Source organism: Haemaphysalis longicornis, unplaced genomic scaffold (assembly GCF_048455015.1).
Source record: "Haemaphysalis longicornis isolate Haplotype H1 unplaced genomic scaffold, Haemaphysalis longicornis Haplotype H1 scaffold_7, whole genome shotgun sequence".
Lineage (NCBI taxonomy): Eukaryota > Metazoa > Arthropoda > Arachnida > Ixodida > Ixodidae > Haemaphysalis > Haemaphysalis longicornis.
Window position 1 is genome coordinate 23,477,511 of NW_027526422.1, and position 26,222 is coordinate 23,503,732.

Here is a 26,222-nt window from a genome sequence, read left to right on the forward strand (position 1 = left end):
GAAAGTGGGTCGACGCTGCCGAAGCTGCCAACGCGCACCTTTTCACCGGCAGACCGATAAGGATGGAAAACCACTGCGCGAATCGACGAGATATCTCCACAAGATAACGGCAACTATGCTCACCGACCACGCCAATTATTAACCATCGAGTGTTGTTTTCTGAGGAACATTAGACCACAAAGAAAATGGCAGTAAAGAAACGCTGCGAAATCAGCTGTAGTGCACAGATTGCAGACGACGACGACACCCGAGCGGCCGCCCCGCTGTGTTGCCAACGTAGCGAGGCAGCCACAGTCAAGGCGCCGCAAAAATTGTCCGTGGCATTTCGCCAGGTTTAGCCACCGCAACTGTAAAAAACTAGGCAACACTGTTTATGGGCTCAAGAAAAATGATGTCACTTTCTCTACACTTTTTGCAATGCATTGGGATGCTAGGGGCATAGAGTTTCATACAATAATAACTAGAGATGAATCTGGCGCTGCGATCGCACGCCTCATAGGGAGCCTACATGCGCCGCGCCTTCGTCGTTTAAACGACGAAGGCGCGGCGCATGTACGCTCCCTAACGCCTCAATGGGCGTGATGGGTAGTTCTGGATTCGGATTGGCGCTTGATGGTTTGTGGAAGTTACTATGGATTGCAGGCAGTTTCGTTTTCGTTTTGGGTTTACATGAACGCATTTGCCTACGCGAGGTGTTGGGAGAAGCGATCAAAAATACGTTTCTCCTTGAACTGCATGCCTCGTGTGCACTGACGCCACCCTCAGTGGAATGTTTAACCAGATTTGTGAATTGCGTGGGTTATCAATTCATTGCCGGCACAGCGAGCACGAAAACACAAATGACGGCGCTCTGTGCGGCGAAGTTGTCTGCGAATCAGGAGTTGCGGCGCTGCTCATTCGGCAGAGCAATGTATTGTCGTAGCTGACGATCAATAAAAAAAAAAAAAAAGTCGTAGCTGACGACAGTTGAGAATCGCTTGAACAGCCACACCTTCCGTGCGAACGCCGGCTCCTACGACGTAGACCAGCAGTACCGGTGGCTGATAGGAACGCAGCTTCACAAATGTCACTAATTCAGCAAGAATAACTTCTTCAAAGGTAATTGGTTTCTTTTTTTGTTATGAGCACAAAACCTTTGTTAGTATTACAAATCACCAGCGCCGAAACTTTTACAAGTAGTTTTTGAAGAAGTTTGCGTCCTGCTGTAATTGGAGGCCAGAGTTACTGAACATATTCATAGTTGGCGGCAAATGGCAAACCTGCTCCACAAACCTCCTCGACTCCGCGTCTGCTTTTTATTTATACGCGCCGTTTTATTTCGTACAAAACCGTTTTTTCTTCACTAACTTTATTGTTTGCCATGTAATTAGTAAACAGAAAACCGGGCAATAAGAGTTTTTTTGTCAAAAAACACAATCTGCGCAGCCAGAGGCCCGTTTCGATCCTACGTAATTCGGTTCCAGAACTACCCATCATTCCCATTGAAGCGTAAGCACCGCTGCCATGTTCGCGTAGACACTAGCGCCAGTTTCCCCTCTAGTTATATTGTATGAAACTCTATGGCTAGGGGTAGTACACTCTACTAGGGGCCTTTCCTGAGTATTCTTTCCTCCACGCGCCCTATGTATGGACGAGTAGCGCCATCTAGCGGCAGCCAGAAAAGTCCTGCCCTCCGATTTTCAACCGATTCCGGCGCAAGCCTCGCAATACAGCCACTGGCAGATGAACCGGTCATCAAGTTTGGCTACTTGTAACCTTGTTTTCAGAAATGCTATGCTTAAAAAGTGCTATGATGGTATTCTCGGCTACCTAATACATCTGTCCTGTGGCCGTTGTAGGACGCCCAGGCACCCCGTCCCGACCTTCTACCAGGGGAGCCTCTACAATCTGTAGAAGTGCGGCCACCCTCTCTTCTCCCTTCGCATTTGCTGCTGACCTCGGAAGGCCACTGTGTCCGTCGCACCTCCAACGCCCGACCCTCGTGTGCTTCTCCGACATCTGACATTTCTTCGTGTCGTAAGAACACACTTTTATTTACAATGTTTTCTGTGACTGTGAGCAGTTATCACTTTTGCTGCTGCCCGGACCTTTCTACCATCGTGCACATCCGTATTTTGTTCTCGCTTTCGTCGCCTATGTCTACACTTGCGTGAATCCCTATAAATTTCCGTGTTTCTGTCTTCAACCTGTGTTCCTATTGCCTCGCCTTGCGTCTCCCGTAACCTCACATCACAACATCCATCTGGAGCAACTTGTATTTTGACTTCACTGCGCACGAGCGAATAACAAGCAGTCGCACAGAAACATCTAGAAATGCGCCCTTCTGCGAGCGTGATGCGCGTTACTGTGCTCAAATGGGTTGTGCAGCCGACTGTCGTAGAGACCCCGGTCTCACAGTCGAGGGTGCGAAAGAAGGCAGGTGCAGAAAGCGCTTGGATACTTCGGTGTATTAAAATATTAAGCAGTAATTACGGGATTATAGTACACAAACAAAAAGTATTGGAAGTATTCTTTTGCGGAGCTGTCTGCAGGACACGGAAAGCGTGCCCTTCAAGGCCCTTGAAGCGCCGCCCCTAGCTCCGATTGATCAATGCGGCTGGCCATGCGGTTGGCCTTGCCACTCGCCCTCCGCCGGCTCGACCCTTTCCGCTGGGGCAAATGTGCCCTTGAGCTCGTGAGCAGCGTCTCAGTCTTCGTCTTGGGCTTCGTCTCCTCCTTGAGCGCCGACTGAAACGTCACCTCCGACTTCCTCCGGTTGGGGCCCACGCCGCCGCTGTCGAACGCAATGGTGTCGGTGTCCATGCTGCCCTTACTCTTCAGCATATCCGCGACAGGGAAGGACACTGTGGGCTCCTCCCTGGTGGGGCTCAGCTCGCCTCTGGTCGGAAGCTGCTGGGCGTCGTGCTTGGCCTCGGCGGTGGGCACTGCCTTCTCCTTAAAGCACCGCAGGAAGTCATATCGGGGTGGCAGCCAGCCTTGCTTGAAAAGGACCGATGTGACGTAGGAGCCGACCAGGAGCGTGACCAGGCACAGGCACATGCCGGTCAGCCGGAAAGGGAACCGCTGGCCGACCTCTTCGTGGTACAACGGTAGCTTGATCACTGTGGGCAGGTCGATCGACGGCTCGCCGCACAGAAGGCGGAAGGAACCGCCGAAGATGAAAGCTGCACAAGAGGATCGAGATTTGCACACGTCTTAAGTGCGCGAAGTAATACAAATCTCATCATCGTAGCATCTCATTGCATCACACGGGCCTGCGCGTTATCTTGCACCTGTCGCGCTGCTTGAATCGCACCAGAAGACCGTTACCGCAGCGGCGAGGAATTGAAGCTACGAGCAGTTTCAGATTGCATTTGCTTAGTGTGGCTGATGAGTTGGACGCATGCCTTATAATATTTCAAGTCCGGATTTTTTAGGTGACGGAAATGGCCGTTTTTACGACAGTGTGATTACCATGGGCGAAAATCTCGGGTAGCTTGCTTCCTTTGCAGGGTGTGTTCCGAATACCTAAATACTCGTCATTCGCGGGGTTTAATGTCACCTTTAAACACACAAAAGCCAATATTCATGTAGGCAAACGAGTGTCCAGCCCCCCTCCCTTTGAATACTCTGACATGTAGTCCAACGCACGTGGGTTTAAAATGCCAGTTGGGCGCTTCACTAAATTGTTGAATTGAAGAAAAATGCAGTGATTTTGTGCTTACCCATATGAGTACTCGCTTGGAAGTGAAAGTAAAAAAGAAGGTACGAAAAAACCGCGTCGTTATGCGTCGATAAGGATCAGTTTTTTGTCGTAGCTCCCTCGTCTTCATTGTGATGATTAGGAGAAAATGCGTTTTTCACTCTAAGAAGACGTTGTCGGGCATGAGTGTTGCGTGAGGTGAGAAAAAGTCGAGTACCACCACCGCCTTTCCTTATACACCGTAGTGAAACCCGGCTTATCGGCAGATGTCTATTCCGGCTCAATGAAGGGGAGAGAGACGATTTCTCAGACGACGGGTGTAAAGGGAACAGGAAAAAACGCTTAAAAATGTGCCTTTGTTCTAGGGCATGTAGCCTATATGAGAAATGAATAAGATTGGTGAGGGGTGGCAGATGAGGTCCCGTATAACAGTATAAAGATAGTTTGCACTATAGGTCGACAAAATTATTTTGGGAAGCGCAAAAAGGGTTCAGACGTCATCATTGCTTCCATTTTAATGAGGCAATGAGTCTTGAGTGTAGATGAACACATTTTCAGAATACTATTTCTTACCGCTGACTCACTGACTCACTCACTCACTGACTCACTGACTCACTGACTCACTCACTCACTCACTCACTCACTCACTCACTCACTCACTCACTCACTCACTCACTCACTCACTCACTCACTCACTCACTCACTCACTCACTCACTCACTCACTCACTCACTCACTCACTCACTCACTCACTCACTCACTCACTCACTCACTCACTCACTCACTCACTCACTCACTCACTCACTCACTCACTCACTCACTCACATCTTAGGCACCAAAAGCCATTCCCTCACCCAGCAGTGAGCCGTATGCGTTGGTCTTCTTGAAGTAGAAGACGCACAGGAGTTGCGGAAAAAGCAGCACGTAGACAAATTCTGAGCAAAGCAGCCAGAGTTGTAAGACGGACTTCACGTGCAGCGCCAAGTACGTAGCCCAGGACCCAACCGCCCAAACCATCAGTCTCAGTATCAGCGCCACCTCGATGTCATTCGCCTGCGAAATAAGAAGAGCGCCATGGCCGTGACCAGTTCGAGGATTGGCTCCGTATATACGAAGTTAGAAGGCTCGAAATACTGTCCCCGTGCACATCACATTCACTCGCATCGCGACAGAACAGCAAGTGAAAAATCCTGCACGACAAAGGGTACAGTTCAAGCAGGGTTCTCGAAGCACGCTTTACATGTACCACCATCCCAAATCTTTAAATACGTCAAGTGTTCCTCTAGTCCTCGTAACCATTATTTTTGCCGTTGGACTTCCGGAACACCCTTCCCAGGCGTGCAAACATTTTACTAAAGAATGCGTCGCTTCCTGTGCCACCCTTTCTTATAGGGAACTGTCTAGTCTCAGTCGAGGACTTCAGCATCCCTCGTGTATGTCCGGGACCCGAGCTACGTGGCTTGTCCACCCCATGATAACTCACTGCTGCAAGCTCCGTGGCGAAGATACCGAGCCGTTTTCATAATTTACAAACGGCATACAGGAACATTTATTGCTGTAAAAACGGAGACGCCGACCAAAAGAAACTCTTAAAAACTCTAAAAACAGCAACCAAGACGTTTCGGCTTTGCTACGGGTGTTCTCTTCACAATAGGGTGAAGGAACGTTCATGGACGCGTATGTTTTCTAGAGTATGTGACGTCACCAGCGCGTGTACGACTGGTGGAGGGTTCCTTCATAGCGATTGAGCATGTGATGTGCCTTCTGTATCTCTATGGTGATTCCAAGAGAGAACTAACATGCGTGAACACGCGTATTACTTGTTTTGATGCTTAGCATTCCTTTCCGAGTACCCGAGAGCTTCTCGCGCAGCTAATACTGAATGTAGATCAATAATTCCAACGCATTGCATCGCTATATTGGTACTACACGACAATACAGGCCTTTTGTAACTTTTACAAAAAGCTTTTCTGGGTCCCTTTAATGGAAATATTCAGTCGAACGAAAATTTCAAAAACTAAAAAATAAGAAAAATTTAAAAGAATTACAGAATTTGGCGAATAATGCACATTTCGGGAAATTTCCAAATGTAATCGTTTTAATAACCTAAATAGAGATGATTCGGACGAAATTTTGATAAATGGACCAGATGTCGGACGAAATTTTGATAAACTAAAACTAACAAAATATTAAAAAGGTTGCGGGAAACTGCGAGAGGTATACCGTATAGCATTTGCACAATAATGCAGGTAACACGAATGTTCAACTTCTAATCGTTATAACAACGTAAATGGAGATAATTGGTCGGACAGGATTTAGGAAAACCAAAAACTTTGGCTGTAAAAACTCACACTCAAGACCAGCGGCATAAGATTGCTACCCATTAAAAGAGAATTCTCTGAATGACTATAGACTTTTTGCCGTATTTTTATTAGCTATCCGCGAGCCAGAGAATAGCTTAAAACTGCAATTCGTTTTTCTCTAGCGTATGTACTTCGCGAGAAAAAAATTTGAAACCTTGCCGTGGGTGACGCGCAATTTCCGACGACTGCAATTTGTTCCAAATTTCGGGATTTGCGCACGGCAAGGTTTCATCGTACTGACTAAATTCTGTCTGTAAACAAAAATTGCACGAAACTGACACACAGGTCAAAACAAATTTTGCGTTCTGCCGTGAAAAAAAAAATTAGAAAAATATTATGAAATCGCGTCAGACGCTAGATTGTCGATAAATTTTACGCCCCCTATCTCCATGTCTGTAACTGTGACCAACTCGTATGTGATACATAATGTCGACCAGATATTTGTAAACATATATGCGAAACATCCCTTGTCTAGAAAAAAATATAAATATGCGAAAAAAAGATTGACTGCTTTGTTTTTTCTAATGCGTTACTGTAAAAACCAAAAAAAAAAAACAGTCTCGATTTCCTTCAAAGTGGGGAAAAGAAACGTCTCAAGAGGATCAGCAATACTGCTTAAAAACGCGTGGCATCATTTTATTTGTACCCAAGCTATAAGCGGCTCAAATCACGCGTTCGAGTACGCGCCTCCATGCCGTGTGCTGCACTAGTTGCGCTGCTTTTCTGGCTTCGCCCTTCAATAAAAACGTGTCTGTCCACATTCTACGGTCACGCGAGGTACTTGTCAACCTTTAAAGTCCTACTAAAGGGAAATCCACGTATTTAACCTTTCATTTTTGCGATGTTTCATTCAATAAGGGCTAGTGCAGCTACGCATAAGCGAAGACGTGCCATAAAGCGGGCCTTTGCGCACGCAACGTTCCTTTAGCAAAAAAGAAACAGCAGGGTAACAAAACGAAACAAAAAAATTGCACGTGTATCTGCTTCACTTCGTTGACAGTTTCTTTTGGTCGGCGTCTCCGCTTTTACTGCAACATGCCTCCCCACCAAACGGGCTTCCGTCAAACCCTCGTCTTCGGGAACATATTCTGCAGGTTGTTCATTACCTAGACGATGGCATAAATATGATTTATTGTGAAAAAACCTTTCCTTCAGCCAGCCTGTTCTTTCAGTTTTGAACTGCCGTTGGCATCGCTTAAACGTGGTTCGACGTTGCTCCTTTAAATAACTTTTATAGCGCAGAGATTAAGGTGAGGGGCTTCTAAATTTTTTGGCACCACCTTTTCTTGTGGATTAGAATGTTGACGTTTTTTTTCCTGTCGGTATAACCTTTGCAGCCGTGAGACATCGACAATACAAATGCATGACCTTTCCTACCACAATGTCCACACTACGATCTAATATATTGAGTTTCATTTCATCCTAACCACCTCTCCCATCGTATCTCTCGGTGTACTAGAAGCTGGTTTTAGTACGCCAATACTTATAAATATGTTTACCGAGTCATGGACACAGGCACATATATTTATATAGAAGTTTCCACGATATCTTACATGTAATCTATGTTTCTTATAATGCCCTTTTTCTCCCTCGGTGCACGAGTTTCATCTGGAACAATGGCTAGTTTTTTCTTGGTTATTCTTAAACTTCCTACACGATATATGGTTCTTCTGATTTTGATATATTCGACAACTCCGGGAATTCTATTCGCTCTCGCGCCCTCAATCCTAACATACATCTGCATTTCCCAAGCTTTCTGAGGCAGTTTGATCATTAGATTCATTTTTGCGTTCCTTCCTACCTACGACTACTGCTGGTTGAATAGTGAGATTGGAGAGATGATCGTTTCAGGCTTCTTCATTATCTTCATACCACTGAAAACAATGAATTCGTTTTTCTGCGACTGCGGATACCCCTATTTCAGGCCTAAAATGGGCGTGACCAAGTGTACAGGACACACAAGAGTCGACTAAAATTACGGACTGAGCAAGACAACCTGCGCAACACTATCACGGAATTTTTCAGTGACCGAGCAAGCCTTTCTTTAAGCGCTGCTGTGGTATCAAGCCACCACAACTTCATCCTCATCTCTTCCCTGCTTGGGCCTCCCTGGGAAATTTTTGCCTCTTTTAAAGCCGTCAAAGAAAGTTTCGGGGACACCTGCTGCGCGCACAGCCTGAGGCCGCAAGGACAGCGTACCGATTTCCGGATGATGACCTTGTAGATGTTTCTGGTGACCACGGAAGCAGCGCTGAGCATGGACGAGTCCACGGAGGACATGACGGCCCCCGTGATGCCAATCAGGCCCAGGATGGAAACGAACTCGGGCGTCAAGTAGTGGATGGTAAGGGGAAGGACGCTCCCGCGGTCCTTGGCCCGCAGGCGGGCAGGGCCGAGGTAACCGGCGGCTGTGAAGTCTGGTAAAGGAAAAACGTGGCGAAGTAATTTATCAGCGCGATGCAGCTCCGATTCACATCCGTGGCAAGCTAACGCCCCCAACCATTCACCATTACGTTCCACAGCGCATTTTTGCGAAGATAGCCCCTAACGGACTTCGGCAAAAGCAGTGACGCTGCGTGGTTTTACTAAAGTTTCTATTAGGTTCTACAAACTTCTGCTACGTGGTTGTACTATCCTGAGCTTAAGGGTTGTTTTTACAGCACTTGTTGCCCTTCCTCCCTCACCACTTCCAGTCTACCATCCTGTCAGAAAGCATGCGTGAATACCTGCATCTCTACACCCTATATGAGCACATTAGCTACGCGGGCGCGAGTAGAATGAGAAGATCGTAATCCGCGAACCATCGCTTAAGAAATGGGAAGTGCTCGCTGTTCAAGGAAGCTTGACTTTATAAACTTTGTTTGCGAATTTGCTCCAAAAAAGAAAATAAAGGAAAGGAAAGGAATTGGTGTAGGGATAGTGATTTGCGGGCTGTTAGGTGGTGCACAATGCCGTGGCCGGCTAGTAGGGGGTACTTGTAGCGCTTATTTAGGAGGTGACATTATCTTGACTTGCCCCATGCCTCGTAGTTGGAAATGACGCTCGGCAGCATTGCACAAATGTGCTTACAACCTAATTGTATTATAGTTGATCGGTTGTAGTGAGCATGGGACAGTTTATTGAAGGCAAGACCAGAGCAGCATGGGCTGTGCCCCTTTATCGCAAAGACATAATTGAAGGGCGACCAGTTCCCATTTAAGAAGCCCCTAGACTCAAGCAATCCAGCATCGCGATAGCACCTCAGTATGGTACCCGCCATCAATGCAAATCACTTCCCTCTGTGCTATACCGCACCGGGCTGTTCCTAGCCAGCAGCACACCCGACAACCATTTCACCTCTTGGACACTTCGGTTCCGCAAAAAAGGAACCTGATGCAAAAAAGTTGAACCGAACCGTATCTTGAAGACCCTTCTTGCGAAGTCCACTTACTTGTGCTCTTGGCTGCTGCTCCGATGGTGATGGCCGGAATGCTCATCAAGACGCACCCCACAGCAGACACATAGGAGAGCATCCTGGCGGCATAGTGAGTCTCACAACTCACGATCCGCTGGAAGTAGCTCTGCAGAAACAAGAACCGTCTTCGTATCGCTCTCACACGCGTTAAGCGAGGTATTTTCGCGTACAAGAAACAAAATAAAATGAATTTAACGAGTTTCTCAGTTTAACTACGGCGACAAAGAGCGCTGGATACGAGGTAATGTAGAGCTCCCGGTGAGGCTAACGTCAACGTATTACCTATCGTGTTGATCTCGCTACAAAATCATTTTAAGTAAACATACGTTAATGAGGAAGATTAATCTCAATGTCTAAAGGCATCAGACTGAAAAGATTTTCTGCCCATTACAAATTTAACGGGGCTTTCACGGTATCAAGTTCCCGGCGACACCGGAACTACGCCCCAGAAGTAACTTGCGTCATTTTTCTTTGCGTTCGTCCTCCAAGGTATTCCCTAGGAGCTTATTCGTCACGACATACACTGATTACTTTTAATTCTGCTTAGTTGAATTGCAAGAAATCGCCGCAGTGACTTAGTGGCCGATGTGATGCAGTGCTGAGGTCGAGGGTTTGACTCCCTGCCTCGGTTGCTATACATTTGATGGAGACGAAAATAAAAAAAAAACACCCTAAAACACTTGCAGGATATCAGTGCAGAGGTAAATATCCCTGAGAAGCAACCCTCCCCAATACTTTTCTCAAGCTGTGGTTTTCCTGCAAGCTTCAAGCAACGATTAAAATTTTAAAAGTGCTACTTAGCATTCGCGAGAGCTTGGATCACGCAGCTGAGTAACATCGAGTATTTCACACAATTGGTGCGCCTTCAAACATAATGAAATAGAGAGTTAAAGCAAGGGAATACGGAGTTGGCCGGAAGCTGCCGTACCTTTAAACAAGAAGCCATCATGGCTGGACTGCGTATTGTAGCTAAACACAGCGGCTTTCGTTCAGAACGTATCTTACTTCCTGTCCCCGGCCTCGTACACCAAAATCCACGCGTTCTGTTTTCTTCCCCGGTATACGCTTCTTCTGGCTGGATGCTGGAATCAGGCTTCGTAGCCGAATTATGGATACTATTCATGAAGAAATTTATCAGTGTTCCTTTGAATACCCTTAAGTTTCAGATAATATCTGAGTGACAGCTCTCGAAGTGGGCGTGGAAATTTTATGCGACATAAAAATACCAGCGTGTTTTTTTTTTATTTTGATTGATTAGACCTTTTGCCGAACAACAATCATTTGACAAAAAGAAAGGCACCCCTGATGCAGAAGTTAAGACGGCCTTACAGAGCCAGATTTTGAATGGAGCCAGATTTTGCACCTAATAAGGATACTCTCAATCCTATATCTTTCTCCTGCCTTCGCCCTCGAAATAGAAGAAATTTTGAAGAACATAAGTTTTTTGTGAACACGAGGTTCAGGGTGCTCATTCCAGGCAACGTAGAGAACTGGTCACATTTTCACCCCGGGTGAGAATTATCCAGAAGAAATCGCCGTACTGCTTCAATGCCCAAGGTAATACATGTAAGCGCCTCAGAATGCACATGCATCTTGAACACGGCTCATTTTGTACGACGATATATATTGTGCGTAGTGCCTAATAGCGAGTTACATGCTGCTTTTACTCATAGAGTAGCCACATACTTTATTTTCGAGCATTGCGCAACTTTTCATACCGCCAGCTTGTAGTTTGCGGGCAAAAGGTCTACCAGACGAAAACCTTCATCGCGTTGTTATAAAGGCAATAGACTGGTACTAAGCGACTGTTTTTTTTCTTTTGTGTTGCTGCTGTTTTCTTTTCTAAGTGGATCGGCGTTAGAGACAGGCTTGTTGACATTTTTTTTTTTTGAAAGCCTGGTAGGACGCTGAGGGCGGTAATGGTGCGGTACGGCTTCATGGCATTAAGCAGCTCGCTGTAGAGTTTCTCAAGTAGACAACGCTACCGTGAGCAATAGCAAGAAAGCAACCATTCAGGCAGCACAACTTGGGAAACAGTTGCACAAACTCTTGCAGCGATAAAAGAAGGCTACCAAAACATTGACTGACTGACTGACTGACGGACTGGACTGGACTCGACTCGACTCGACTCGACTCGACTCGACTCGACTCGACTCGACTCGACTCGACTCGACTCGACTCGACTGGACTGGACTGGACTGGACTGGACTGGACTGGACTGGACTGGACTGGACTGGACTGGACTGGACTGGACTGGACTGACTGACTGACTGACTGACTGACTGACTGACTGACTGACTGATTGATTGATTGATTGATTGATTGATTGATTGATTGATTGATTATGAGGTTTAACGCGCCGACGCCACACCGGCGATGACGCGCGCCGTCGTGGAGGGCTCCGGATTAATTTTGACCACCTGGGGATATCTAACACGCAGCGAGTTCTAAAAAAACCATCAAAAAAGCGGTTGCCGTGGCCGGTAATCGAACCCGCGTCCTCAGGCTCAGAAGCACAACGCCTTAGCCACTGAGCCACCGCGGAGAGTGGCTCAGTGGCTAACGCTCCCAAAACACTAAATGAGCTACTGAAGAAGCAGCTCGAAAAGAATCAAACATATACTAAGTGCAAACACCGAGCCGAATGTCAGGGCCAGAGAGAAGCAGACGACAAGGCGCGCGTCTCTATGACGACGTCAGATCCGGCACCGACACAAGCCGCGCTCAACAGGGATGCCGCACCTGCGTTTGCGGATAGGAGGGAGGATTTGAACCGATTTACAGAGGTTTTGTAGCACGCATGTATCCTTCCTGGTGATTGAGTCGTTTCTTCTTTCCATTTTTATAAATTTTTAGGCTGGGTATCACGGGAAGAAGTCTTTTTCCGCGCCGCAGCTTTTTTTTTTTTTTTGTGCTCTGGCCGTGCGCGGCCGCGCAGACTAAGTGGCTGGCGGGGGGCGTCGCAGTGTGTTTGTGCAGGGTGCGAAAATATCTTGGGGACGTACAAATTTAACGTCCCAGATAAGAATAGAACACACGGTTGTATTAGCGCTGCGTGCTGTCTTTTGCAGTAGCAGCAGCAGCTGTAGCAACCACTCCTAACATCAGCTGCCTCTCGCCTCGTTCAGTATTAGTTATTACATAAAAAAACTATATATCAAAAATGGCTTAGTGGTTTTTTTTTAACGAGCCCCTCATCCTCAATAAGGACCAGTCACATTCAGGCCATGCGTCTCTGTTCCACCTGTCTAAGCGTTTTTGAGCGTGCCATATAACTAGGCCCAGCGCTTCACGAGTTTGGAAATGCAGAAGAAAAAATTGGCCGCCTATCTGCTCCTTTCGTTGCAAATGTCGTCAAAAGACGATAGTCTTTGTAGACATTTGCCAAGGAAATGCCCCCCCCCCTTTGCTTTCCCGCTCACCTCTCATGCTGTTCCTGTACCGTCGCTCTCATCCTAAGGTAAACACACTAAAGGTTTGCTCAAGGCGATTTCAATTTACCGCGTTCCACTACAGGCCGGGTTCCTCGATGCCAGCGCTGCAGTACGGCGGAGACGCGCGTGAATCGAGGCGGCCGACCTCAAGGTTTATAGAACCACGTGGCCGTGCTCCACGTGCGTTCCAAGCAGAACGTGGAACCTAGCTAGTGGAATTTTTCGGTGCTGTTGCCGCGTGATTTCTCATATGCCGCAAGGCGGTGGCGCGGGCAACAGCAGGCGGCGGTTTTCCGCTGTAGATGTGGAATATCATTTGCTATTGAAAAACCAAGCATCCATGAATTTTTTTATAAAGGAACGCTGTAAATATCCCTTGTATACTAATTCTCTGTCTTATATTCGCGTAATGTCTTGTTCTTGTTCAATAAAGTTGACAAGTATGAACATATAAACCAGGCTTGGACGTTTACATTTGGCTGTGAGTATATAAGACTGTTGCGCTATATCTATCTTACTTTGGCCGGGTGGCTGAATCGAGTCACAGACAGACAGACAGAGAAACAGACAGACAGACAGCAGACCAAAATTTCTAGGTTTAAATAGCCCAAGAAAGACTATCGTCTTTAAAACAATTCAGGGAAGCTTGCGCTCACGCGCAAGCGTAGAAATGTCGAAGCTGTTTTAGGTGAGCGTTGCCGGACACATAGTTTCGTTTCAGTATAATCGTTTATTTGTATAGTTGCCGTGCTAGTAACCGTCGTTATATGCGTCGAAGAGGTATGCGTCGAAGAGGTTGTCATGTTCTTCGCTTCGAGTGGTGTATGCAAAGTCATCCTCAGAATTGTAGACTTCCCCCAGCTCAACTGGCAAACAAAGCTTGCACAAAGTCGCGCATGGCTTGAACCATAGCGAAGCTGCAGGATTTCTTTGTATGTGAGCACTGAATAACTAATAACCACGCATTTGTACAGGTTTCAAATTGTTTATTGACATGTTCCGTCGTTGCTTTCCACTGTGCTAGTAGTATTCATCCCCATATGCATAGATATCGTCGTTTTCCTCATGCTAAGCATTACATTAGCGGTAGCGCTAGACAATGAAGTTTTTTTTTTTTTTGCCAAAGCCACCGTGCGAACCGGGGACACGGCGTTCGCGGCGATGCACGCGCTCACCAGCGCTCGGCATTTTCTCGCACCTCGTGCTTTTTTGCCAGTTATTTTTCATTTGGTAAAGCTACTGCGCGTACCGCAAACACCCGGCGGCCGCCGCGAGGCACGCGCTCACAAGCGCTATGCATCGTCTCGGTATTTTTTCCCGCAACATCACACTTACAGCTTATAACAACAGATCCGCTGTTAAAACAGTGCGGGTAGCATGGTGGTCGGCGAAAAATTGTGCAGAAAACCGTATCAATGGAAACAAGTACATGCGGAGAAAAATCGAGTTGGTATGGGGCATGGCCAATGATTAAAAGAGGCGCAGGGCGCCAAAAACGTGTTCTGGGGGAAAGGAGTGGAGGTTGATTTTAAAACCCACTAGGAAAAGTACAGTTGCGTGCTCCCATCGCCTCCTGTATGCCAAACGCATTGCGCGCTTCCCGATAGGAGTGAGTGGTACGCCTGCAATGCCCACCTGTCGTAAGGTGGGGCCCAGAGCTGAACCGCGATCACCCAACCGTAACTGAATTCGAGAGCGGCTTGTGCCTGGTTGCCAAGGCAACCGATCTTTGAGATTGCCAAAGTAATGGCACTCGCTCCAGCGTTAGAAAACTCAGAGCCGCGGCGGGTCACGCTTTGCCAACGTTGCCGCTTTCCACCACGTGTCACCCCGAGATGAACCGGTCACGTGACAAAGCGCTGGGAAGGCGACAGATTGGGCGAGAGTGGCCGTAGTAGAAAGAGAGGGTTTCGTTGGCCGGTCCGGGATGGTGCGTTTGCCATTGTAAAAATACAGGAGGCGATGGTGCTGCGTAAATGAGGGAAGGCAAAATTGATTGCACCCGCGGCCATAGAAACGGTGAGCGCGAGAAACAGCAAGCCTACCTGCCACGGGATGCCTCCGAGGATGACCATCAAGCAGACGTCGAAGAGCTGCGTCGCATCGGTAGCCGTGATCGTGCCTACCCAGTCGTTATCGGGTGATCCCAACTTGCCAACGAAGGGGCTAAGGAGGCAGAAGGGGACGCAGAGGCTCTGCGATAAAGGGAACAATTGGGCTTGTTAAACGGAACGGGCATTTCCTTCTTTTCATTGCGAGTTGTATCGAAGTGTCGGTCTTCTGAAGTTTTATAGCGAAGCTGTCTTGCGCTGGGTTCTGTACAAAATGAATGCGTTTATCGGGTCGTGCCGAGAGAGTCGCAAGGGCTTGCTTTAGAGTCATTCGTTTGTGTCAGTGTCAGAGCTAAAGGGAACTGCTCTGTACATCTGAATCTAATATAAGTACATTCGAAAACGATTATACTGAAATTGGCCGCTAAAAGGATTCTATCATCACGCCCAGTTTAATTTGGTTCACAGCGAAATAGTAAACGTAAAAAAATTCCAGCCTGCTGACCGTCTGCGTTGAGAGTATTGTTAGACAAAATGGCTATAGCTCTAGTTCTATTACAACTATCCCGAATGGGAGTACATGATAAATTAGAATAAGTTTCTAAGAAAGATATGTGTACGTGTCTATTTGGTCAATGCAGCATATTCCAATATATACTCTAATATACTTATACACCAATGAACCTTCAGTGGTCTTCCATCTTCAAGGTAGAAAAGCTCTAAGTTATTTCATTTTTCTGCCTTGTTTTTTTTTTAATGTCAAAGATAACGGGGAGGCTGAAATTTCCCAGGGCACGGATGGTCACATCCGGAGTGTACCATGCACGGGCTTTCTCTGAGAACAAATCTGTAAATGCTGCCGCGCCATACTCTGTCGAAATTACGAGCAAAAGCGACAGCCTATGCTGCCTGCCAAAACTCCCATTTTCGCCTTACCTTTTGCTGCATATATATGTATCTACGCTGCTACGAACCAGCCACAATAACCACTGCTGTGAAACCTACAAATGTCTGGTGGTACTAGTAAGTACACCAAGAAAATAGAAGGCACGCGATATTTAACTGAAGCTGTAAATTGAAACAGCTCCGTCACGGCCACAGTGAGGTTCCAGTACAGACGCAGCAGTTCGGTGATTTGGAAAGCTGTGGTTTGTTTCTCTTTACAAGCACATATTCAAAAATATTGAAGGGTGTGCATATTATATTACACGTTCTTACCATCCTTTTATAAAAAAAATGTGTGGTTGAGCCTTATTGCATACGAACCGGTAGAACACGACAGTGAAATTTACCTTCACAATAGCATTTTAATGTTTCTTGTCCATCTATATCAAATTGTTGGTATGGCACTGTTAGACGCATCATTTCGTTGGTATGGCACCGTTAGACGCAATAACATTAGACACTGGATCGCACGTGCCGGAGCGTTGCGTAAATCCGATTGCAACCCCAAGCTCTCGCAAACTGTGCGAACGAAACCGAACGTGTTGTCAGCGAATCGTTTGATGAAGTCACGGTCTGCTACAGCGAAAGGAGCAGGATTTGCGTGTAGGCAGCAGTCTTGTGCGTGTGCTTGGCGAGCGCCGTCCAGCTGGAACGCGGTGGCGGCGTTCCACAAGCTGAGCGGGGTTCCACATAGGCGGCGGGCGAATAAACAGCAGCTTCCACTGCTCTACGCTGCCTTATCGAGGCGCCAACTACGGGCGCTCATTCACGTCATGACTACTTCGCTTCACCTCTCCTTGACGGCAGCACCATCTGAATGAAGACGTTAGAGTGAAGGACATAGGGCGCGTTCGTACAGATCTTCGGGCATGACTCAATGACCCATTGACAGAGCGTTGTACACCTCCCGTCGCGGCCAGGCTGATCGTGGGCTCGAATTCTAGCGCCACCGCTCCATTGGAACTTTTCATGGTGATGTCAGTTCCGCGACGGATATGACTTCGGTGAGGTTTGTGTACCCCGCCGTAAAACACTTTCATGTTAATAAACCTACAAGCTTTATTCCTTCCACTTACGCATTTACAAATGGCTCCATTGCAAATTGAAGTGGAGGAAAAGCAACGAGACGGCGATACCCAGCCTTCGTGTGGTTTCACACTTGATATGGCTAGGGTAGTTCCAGTTTTTAAAAATGGTGACCGCTTGCATGTTGACAATTATCGACCAATTTTCTTAACGTGCTGTTGTTGTAAGATCATACAACATATTGTAGCTAGCCATATCCTTAATGTACTGGAAAAAAATAAAACATTGAGTTTCTTCCAACATCGTTTTAGAAAGGATTTTCTACCGTTACGCAGTTGGTCAGCGCCGTTCACAGTTTTAGTTCAATCTTAGATCACTCCGGGCAAATTGATGTTTTGTTTTTAGACTTAAGCAAGGCATTCGACAGGGTTCATCACGGTAGCCTTCTTTTAAAACGTAAACAAGCAGGAATTCCTTCTACACTCGTAAATTGGGTTAATTCATATTTGAAAGATCGAACGCAATTTGTAGACATCGATGGTACTTGTTCCTCTTCTCTAGCAGTGACATCAGGTGTCCCCCAGGGAAGTGTGCTGGGGCCCCTGCTTTTTTTTGTTGGATGTTAATGATTTAGTGTCTGTGGTTGGTGATACTGTGAATATTGGAATGTTCGCGTATGATATCATGATTTATACTGAAGTGCAGTCTGCGTCCGACCAACGTCGGCTAGATAGGGCTTTATGTGACATATCATCTTGGTGCGACAAATGGGGCATGAAAGTTAGCACTGCAAAAACAGTTCTTTTACGTATAGCCAGAAAACTAAACCCCCTAATTTTTAGGTACAAAATTAAAAACACCTTAATCGAGGAGGTTAGTAAGTTTAAATACCTAGGTGTCGTATTGAACTCCAGATTAGATTGGAACGACCACGTTCGGCATGTAACTTCTTCAGCGCTAAAAAAACTTGGTCTTTTACGGCATAAACTTCGAGGTACACCTAGTAACGTTCAGCTTTTAGCGTACAATTTCATAATTAGGCCTAAACTGGAGTATGCAGCGGTTGTTTGGGACCCGTACAGGAACAAAAACATTAACGAATTGGAGAAGGTTCAGAGGAGGGCTGTTCGTTTTATTTATAATAAATATAAAAGAAGTGATTCTCCGTCAGGTATCATGGCACTCAATAAAATACAACAACTACACATTAGACGCCAAATTGCCCGCTTAGCTTTTCTGGAATCCTTAATTAAGTGTAAGACTGGATTATCACCCACTCCATTCATTAGCCCGTTAGCCACGAGGAAAACACGATACACACATAGCCATAGTTTATCCCCATTCCTTGCCCGAACAAATACCTTTAAGTTTTCATATTTTCCACGCACGGTAGATGACTGGAATAAAATGCCAGAAAGAATTTTTAGTCTAAATTTCACGAAAGCCCTACACGATCATTTTAGCAACTTTTAATTATTGACCTTCGGGTTTTTAGCGACGCTTCTCAAAGTTCTACGTGATTACCACATTTTCTAGTTTTATTTGTATTGGAAACCCTGTTATGTTTGTTTTCACCTTGGCTGGTTTATTTCGTAGTCTCCAAATGAATTCTGAGTTGATGTTACCCCATTGTTTTTTGCATTGTATTGCATTGTATGTGCGTGTACATTCTTTTTGTTCTGCCCGTCCTGCTTGGACCATTTACTTGGTCTGCTGTATTGTGTAAATAAATTAATAAAAACCTGGTGCTTCCGCGAGTGCGCAGTCGTACTCCCCACACTGTAATCGGCAGACTTATGGGAGCCTTTTTTCCCACTTTAGCGTCTCATGAACGGAATCAAAGTTGCGAAGAACTCTTAGCCGGAGATTTGTACAACAAACGTACAAGCGAATCCCCTCGGTGAACTCGCGTTCATTTTCCGTCAACACTGCTAGACCTATCCCTGCGTGCGAGCGTACGGGTAGATGGGAGACAGGCGAATTATTCAACCATCAATAACTGAGCGGCTAAGGCCACAGCCATAAATGGCGATCGAATTCCAACTACGAAAGCTGGCAAGAAGAAACAACGAGCTACTCTATGTAAGGATGATGACTCTACAGCTAGGATCTGCTGCGTGTATACACGTAATAAACATCGAAAGACTTACCAGGCATATGGCGGCAGTGCCTATCTGGAAAAGGTCAGTGTACGTGGTGGCGTAAAGACCTCCCATGGAAGTGTAGAAGAAGACGATCATCGCTGACGCGACGATGAAAAATCGCGAGTCTACTTCAATGATGGCCCGCGCCGTGTCACCTGCAGGGAAGGGAACCGCATCAGCTTCACAACGTGCAGCAGTGCGTGACATCGCGATAGCAGACATCATGACTTGGGATGTACTCTAAAGCATGGTCCACATCGGCGACTGGTAAAAAAATTCGGTCAGCTTCGCCCTAGTGACGCGAAGACTGGGCAAACAGCGACGCCGGCTGCCCCACCTAGCGTATTCTTGCAACGGCTAAGTTTATGCGTGGTACGCTTGGAGATTCGGCCAAGTTGTCTGCATGGTTATGCTTCGAGGCTTGGTCAGGTTTTTTTCGTGGTGTCGTCGTTGGCCCCCCCAAAAGGCAATGATTCATTACAGTATGTACAATGTGCGCGTGCCGACTGGCTTTGCGGTGAAGCTCCATAAGTAGCGAAGGTCGCCGCAGGACTAGCATTTGCTCAAGATTTTTGAGCTCGTTCGGCGGCCACCGATCGCTTTTTAGTCTTTTGGCTTCTTTCATTTTGGAATTATTCTCCTCTTTGTAGCATCAAAACTGCATTACTCGTCGCAACCAGCTATAGAGCGAGCCACCCCGCAATGCGCCTCCAAAGCCGGGCTTGAACCAGTTGTATCGCGCCTTCCCGCGACGCGTTTCCAAAGCTGTGCTTGTACCAGTTGCATCGCGCCTCCGACAGGTGGCGGCACAATTCCTGCCCGAGCGACACCAAGCCCAGCTTCGGTGGTATCGGCGCACGCGACGACGTCATCGCTCGTCGAGGTTTTTGGTACGCACACTCGCCCACCCAACCACCAACTCAAAAGGACCCTGCAGTACTTCGATAAGCACTTTCACTCTTTCCTTCGAGTCTGGAACCACTGCGAAAGCTATTATCGCCAGCACTCAGCGGCACTGCGTGATTTGCTCGCCGCACCATATACGCCTTCCATTTCTGCTTTATTTTTGTTGCTTTTTTAAGTTGCTATCGAAAAGCTTTCATTGCTGCAACTGAAGGAAAACCGGCCAACAGCCGCTACATGGCCTTAGTGACGTAATTCGGGCCGTCGAAGAACGTCAAGACCGGGAAAGAGAGAAAAGATTTTGAGCGAGATTGCAAGCTTTCTGATGGGCATAGAGCAGTAATTTTTGGCTAAGGTACTTTGCGACCCCCCAGTCTACGTACTGGGTGTGTTGGTTGACTAATGTCTGCAAGCATTTAAGATTTCGAAAAAAGTTGAAAAAAGTGCTGCAGGGTTGCTTTAAGCAGCATCGCTGTTAAAATATTGGGCCATGGAAGTATAATAGAAACAGGTACTACAAATCTCATGCAGTTACGTTCTGCGTGAATGTTCATATCTCTAGCTTACTGCGTGTACAAACAAGAACGGGGTCGTACGGCAGCTCCCAAGTGATTTCCGAAAAAAGTGACGAACTGGCAGGGAAACCGCGCTGTAATTATTGGCCTTACAAGCACCTGGCCGCAGCAAATGTAAGAAAGGCTTCCAAAGGGAAACATTCGTACCGAGGGCCGCCAGAACCGCCGCTGACCAGAAGACCTCGCCGCATACGGCTGGCACGCACAGCAAGGAGCCCACCCAGCGACCGTAGCGGCTCTGCAGCGGGTCCAGCATGGTCACCGGATTGGTCTCTCGCATCTTCTCCGCGAAGAAGGCGCCACCTGGGAGGAGTTGGCACGGAATGTGCGCTGTAATTACATAGGTAATGTGGTGCTAACCGATCAGTGAATTAAGGAATTGCCCCTTGTGCGGAGACGGTCCCAATGACCATTGCACCTTTGGTTTTGCGGCCAGTTGTGCCCGGTGTACCAAGTGACACTGGTTTTGCAGAGCAGAGTTATACAATCAACCCTCGTTATAGCAAAGTAGTATCGGGCCAGCAAAGTAGTTCGTTACAACCGATATTCGTTATACCAGCAGACGTAAAAATAGGCTATAAGAAATCGACAACCTCGCTCGCGCAAAAGTCCTGGATACAAAAATGAATTTTTTGAGTCTTCGAACGTACTATGCACGAGGTAACCCTTACCTTTCTCCTTGCTGCATTTCGAGTTCAATGAACCGGAACATCAGTACGTGAATATATAGCAGAACAGTGTTCACTTGGCCATACAGGACTGCGTCCTTATTTATGTGATGAAGGATGTGATCTTCGTCTGGTGGATATTCACAGCACTGAGCAGGATGAAGTTTTTCAGTGTCGACGAACAAAACGGCCTTTATACTTCTGCAGGTTAGGACTACGAGGGTTTCAACAATTAGTTTCTCAGCCTCCTGGTCCAATATTTCTTCGTTATATCCGGTATCGCGCAGCTCTCACGGTGTCAGTTTTGTTATAAAATATTAAGTGTCATTGAAATAAAGCGGGACCGCTCAAAGTCTGTATTAAGTTCGCTATAGCCGATAATTCGCGATATCAGTGTTCGTTATAACGAGGTTCACGTGCACACCGTAGAGGCTCCGGGTTTGGGATCCTGGGCACTCGACCGCTTGGTCTTTCTGTAAAGCCCATGCGGTGGGATATATGGTTAGATATCCGTCGCAGAGTGGTCATCCGGCTTTCTTATGGAAAGTGGAGGCCAGCCTCATGACCCCACTCCGCCACCCCCCCCCCCCCCCCCCCCGTTCGTCACCTCAAAGCACAAGTATAGGCCGGAATCAAATAAAATTGACCAACGCACTTTTGCCTGCTGGTGTTACCATCCTCACAAAGTGTACATACTTTCTTCCTGGGTTTTACGCCTCTTTCGAGGTGTCCTCAAGCCTATACACTGCTCGTGGCCTCAGTCTCCCTCTGGGCACACACGTTACGCAGGAGGGAGTCATTTCCCAACGAGTGTGGAGAGAATAATAACGACGAAGAGGCACCGTAACGTGCTCACAAAGCACATCATGAACCATTGTCATAGTCATCACTTTCATCAGCGCATTTCTCAGCAAACGGAATGATGATTACGGGAGCTACTTACGGGTGAAAATAGTGCACAAATCATAAAACGGCCGAAGCCGTATTTACACATTTTGAAGCCCCCACGACAGTAACCACGGATCCCTCTATGCCTGGATAGTTGGGTGGATCTCGCGATGGTTGGGTGATTTGTTCATCGCGTGCATTATGCGAAACTCCTAGTACGGCAACGTAGCAGCCCCGATGATTCCCGGAAGGCATCATGGAATCCTATGTGGGAACAGGCGGCGTCGTGCAAACAGCTCAGCGTCCCACTTAGAGCGGTATGCGCGTGCTCCTATACAGGGGTAGATTGTCAGAAATGCCGAAGACATGCAAGGCCGAACCATACCCGTTCGACTGACTGGCCTGACCGGAGTGAGCTGCGTCTGCGCGTCGAAGAATCAGGACTATTTTGGAATTTGGATGTCGCTGTTCTTGTGTCTAAGGAAACTCTAAGAACATACAACTGCATGCCATGGTGCACGTGTGTTTACGGGCACTAAATCTGTCTAAAAAGTAGCAAAAGCAAGTACTTGTTGCTGTTTTAGGTGTTATAGAAAACTATGTTTTGTCTTCTCAGTGCAATGAACTTTGTGCTAGCGATAAGGTTTAGAGGCGATGAGTGTACGTTGCAATGCCAGGCCAAGCCACTCCAGCGGTCATAAAGTTCATCAGACACAGATACTGAAAGACCCCAGTGGCCATTGAAGGTAATACACATGAGGTCAGATCGGGGATGCTATGAGAGATGCCGTGAGGAACGCGCCCGGTGGGTGTACTCGCGTTCTATCTTCGCGTAGCCTTCCTTTTCATAGCAGTTCAATTTCTTGGAAAGCTTATAACACCCCCGATTTCAATTTTGCACACTATATATGAATCATGTCCGCGTTCTTAATTGGTTAATGAAAAACTTGATTTCGCATACGCGCACTGCCTGAGTGGCTACAAACGCTTTACCAGGCGCTCGCGTAGATGCGGCCACAAAGATGGCAGCTCACCGATGATCAGGCTGAGCGCGTAGCCAATCGGAGCGTGGCAGTGGAGAATGCCCCTGATGTACACGGCCTCTGCGGATCCGTTGAGGTAGCCGCCTCCGACCCAGGTCGCTGTTAAGACAAATGCGCGAAAGATGGTTCAAATTCAGCGCGTATAAAGTACACAGGTGAGAAATTATGGTGGCATTGCTATTTTTCACAAGTTCCGTAATTATCCTCGGTGGTTCACAACACAGAACACAACAATCTCTGGATTCACAAGGTGGCGCGTGTCCACCACGCTTATACCGCTCCTGTAGTGACGTGAACTGCCCTGTCATGCATTGGGGCACAAGTCCACAATTTCTACCTCTGAAACAGACATTTTTAACAGTTTTTTTTAAGCGTCTACACTTTACCCGATTATAAGCGGGGCTGCTGCTGCTGCTGCTGCATTCTGGCATTGTGATCACGAACGGCGCTGGGCTTTTATAGGAAACCAACTCTCGAAGAGAACTTGAAACAAATCGAAGGACAAGAAAACACTAGACACCCCGCTGGCCGATACTTTGTCAACAAAATGAAGCTTTTGTGTACAGCAAACTTAAGCCCCAGCTCTAAGACTTGCCTAAGTCTTGCGTCAAATTATTGGCCGGCGGCGTGTCCTGTGTTTTCTTGTCTTTTGTTTCGTTTCATCTTCTAGCTGCTTTTCCCCAAGAATGTACCAACTAGCACAGATCAGAGCCATTCTCGCAGAGAAAGTGGCGTAAAAGCAAGTGACCCGAGATAGCGATGGCCTACCCGTACCGCGCTCCTGGGGTCGACAGGGGAATCTACATGGAAGGTAAAGGGTGCGCCACGGTAACGCCTAGTTCATGCGTGCACCCCGTTCCATGCACTTGGAGCTCCTAGCGTCTTCTCCAGGAAGACTTAGACGTTGAACGTTTCTCGTTACATCTCTCTCATATTTGTCGAAGCACTCCCAGGGCCCATCATTCTGAAAAATGAGCGACTGCCAAGTACAATAACAGCCTCTTGAAAATGTCACAGGCAGGTTCCTTTAAACCAAGGTATGCCAGGATGGAATTGTCCCCTATAAGTGTCCTCTGTATATTTTTTCTCCCAGTAAGGGTGGGACAAGAAACGCATGCCCTTCGACAAATCACGGCAGCAATCATGGCACAGTGTCTTTCCTCATTTACGACTCCAGCTGTTTTAAATCGGTACTGCTACGTTGGCAAGCATCACCGTCCTCCTTATCAATCGGAGCCGCCGTGAAGAGCCACACCTCGAACAAGGATGAGAAGGCGCGACGTTTTTACCGGCAGGCTAAATCGTGAGGAAAGGAAATAGACGACGTCGCAATATAGCAGTTATACTAGGGTGATAACCGCAATAACAACCTGGCATCAGTATGCACCCCTTGAGCGCCATTTGCAGCATCTCAACCTTGCGTTCACGAACGCGTCACATGCATGCTGCACCCGCCGCGGGGCTCAGTGCCTATGGCGTTGTTCTGCTGAGCCCAAGAGCACTTGTTCGATTCCGGTCCCGGTTGTGAAAACGTCCGTGTATACGAGATTTCGGCGCACGTAAAATATTCCCAGGGGGTCAAAATTAAGGCTGCGTTTAATCTCACGGCAGCCCTGAGAATTCCCTCCGGGAAATTCTCACGGCAGTTTCATAAAAGGTGGCTTGCCTCAAAATCACTGAATGATATAGCCTCCCAACGCAACCTAACATAACCTAACCTCACCGAACATAACGTAACCTAACCGAACGTATCATAGCCTACCTAATTCCAGCCCAACTGCAACAAACCTAAACGAACCCAGCCAAAGACACAGAACACAACCTATATTAAACCTGATCCTACGCATTATAGAAGCCGTGTGCTCCGATCTCTTCATATAGTAGTAACCAGAAAAAGAAAGCGAAATCCCGATGAGCGAAAGCTTCCAAAATTCCGAAAGCTTAAAGAAAAGAAAACGTCGATGCCGGACTCGAATCTGGGCCTTCGTGTTCATAAGCAAGTGTTATACCCCAACGCCACAGAAGCAGCTGTAGAACGAAGATTTTAGGGAATATTTTTTGCAGAGAATCTTTGGGTGGCGTATTTACCCAATCAGAGGCGACTGCCGTGAGAAATGTGACGGTAATTCGCACAGTTGCCGTGATAATAGACACTACCAAAACTAATCCGGAGCCCTCCACTACGGCGCCCCTCGTAGCCCAGGTGCAGAGTCACTGCTTTAAACCCTACAATCAATCAATCAATCAATCAATCAATCAATCAATCAATCAATCAATCAATCAATCAATCAATCAATCAATCAATCAATCAATCAATCAATCACATCCAGGCTGCGCTCGAAAGGCGTTCCCGCCGTGCAGCAGTGTGGCGCAGTCGTTCCCCGCGGGCTGCTTACCGGTCATAGAGCCGATGCCCATCACCAGCGGCAAGTGGTGGTTGGCCACAAAGAGTTGCAGGAGGATGTGAGCGGCCGCAGCTTCTCTGCGGCTCACTTCCGCAGGGTCCAGCCTGAAGGGCCACACGCCTCCGCGACGAGGTTTCACTTTGCGGCCTGACCACATGCCCAGAAACACGACCAGGGCGTAGTAGATTACGATCATGACCAACGAAACGAGGTTGATCGCCATCCTGGTTCTGGAACCGGTTTGCGGTCGCGTGCAACTGAAGAGCGTGCAGGGGCACGAGGTAGTTAGTGGTGGAGCCGCGGGCAAAAATGTTGCGCACACACTAACGGGGACTGGCCCAGAAAAGGGCATTCTATTCCATAATCCCCTCAAAAATGTAAAAACAAGGCTAAAACGGCACAAAAAAACTGTGGTTGATTCCTCTGTCATAGGAATCGGTAAAGCACGAAAGTGAAACTTGCGGCGAAATTTGAAGTGAAAGGAGCCTGATTTGCGGTATTGCGGCTGTCTTGTCGGTCTGCTTGGCGAGCGACGTCCTGCTAGCGGGTGGCTTCAGGAAAGGTGTGACAATTTCGGTCCTGCTCCGTGGCGTCGGCAGACGCCACGTGGCGTGGCGTCTGCCGTGACGTGGCTGACGGTTT

At 47.4% G+C, this 26,222-nt stretch overlaps 1 protein-coding gene across 1 annotated transcript; it reads right to left on the reverse strand.

Annotated features, from left to right (window-relative positions):
• Positions 1-1,914: 1,914 nt before the first annotated feature.
• LOC144147298 (high-affinity choline transporter 1-like) lies at positions 1,915-25,828 on the reverse strand. Its single transcript, XM_077679394.1, has 9 exons — positions 25,572-25,828; positions 23,167-23,274; positions 20,724-20,879; positions 19,105-19,253; positions 14,978-15,127; positions 9,475-9,604; positions 8,244-8,461; positions 4,536-4,734; positions 1,915-3,164 (listed from the first exon to the last, which is right to left on the reverse strand). Exons 1-9 carry the CDS (start codon positions 25,801-25,803, stop codon positions 2,551-2,553), a joined length of 1,956 nt encoding a protein of 651 aa, XP_077535520.1. The 5' UTR covers positions 25,804-25,828; the 3' UTR covers positions 1,915-2,550.
• Positions 25,829-26,222: the final 394 nt, after the last annotated feature.

Coding starts and splice junctions, on each gene's coding strand:
- LOC144147298 (XM_077679394.1), bottom strand. CDS start 25,803: ATGGCGATCAACCTCGTTTCGTTGGTCATGATCGTAATCTACTACGCC. Junction 23,275..25,571: donor GGGCATCGGCTCTATGACCG/GTAAGCAGCCCG, acceptor TTGTCTTAACAG/CGACCTGGGTCGGAGGCGGC. Junction 3,165..4,535: donor CGCATACGGCTCACTGCTGG/GTGAGGGAATGG, acceptor CCTCTTGTGCAG/CTTTCATCTTCGGCGGTTCC.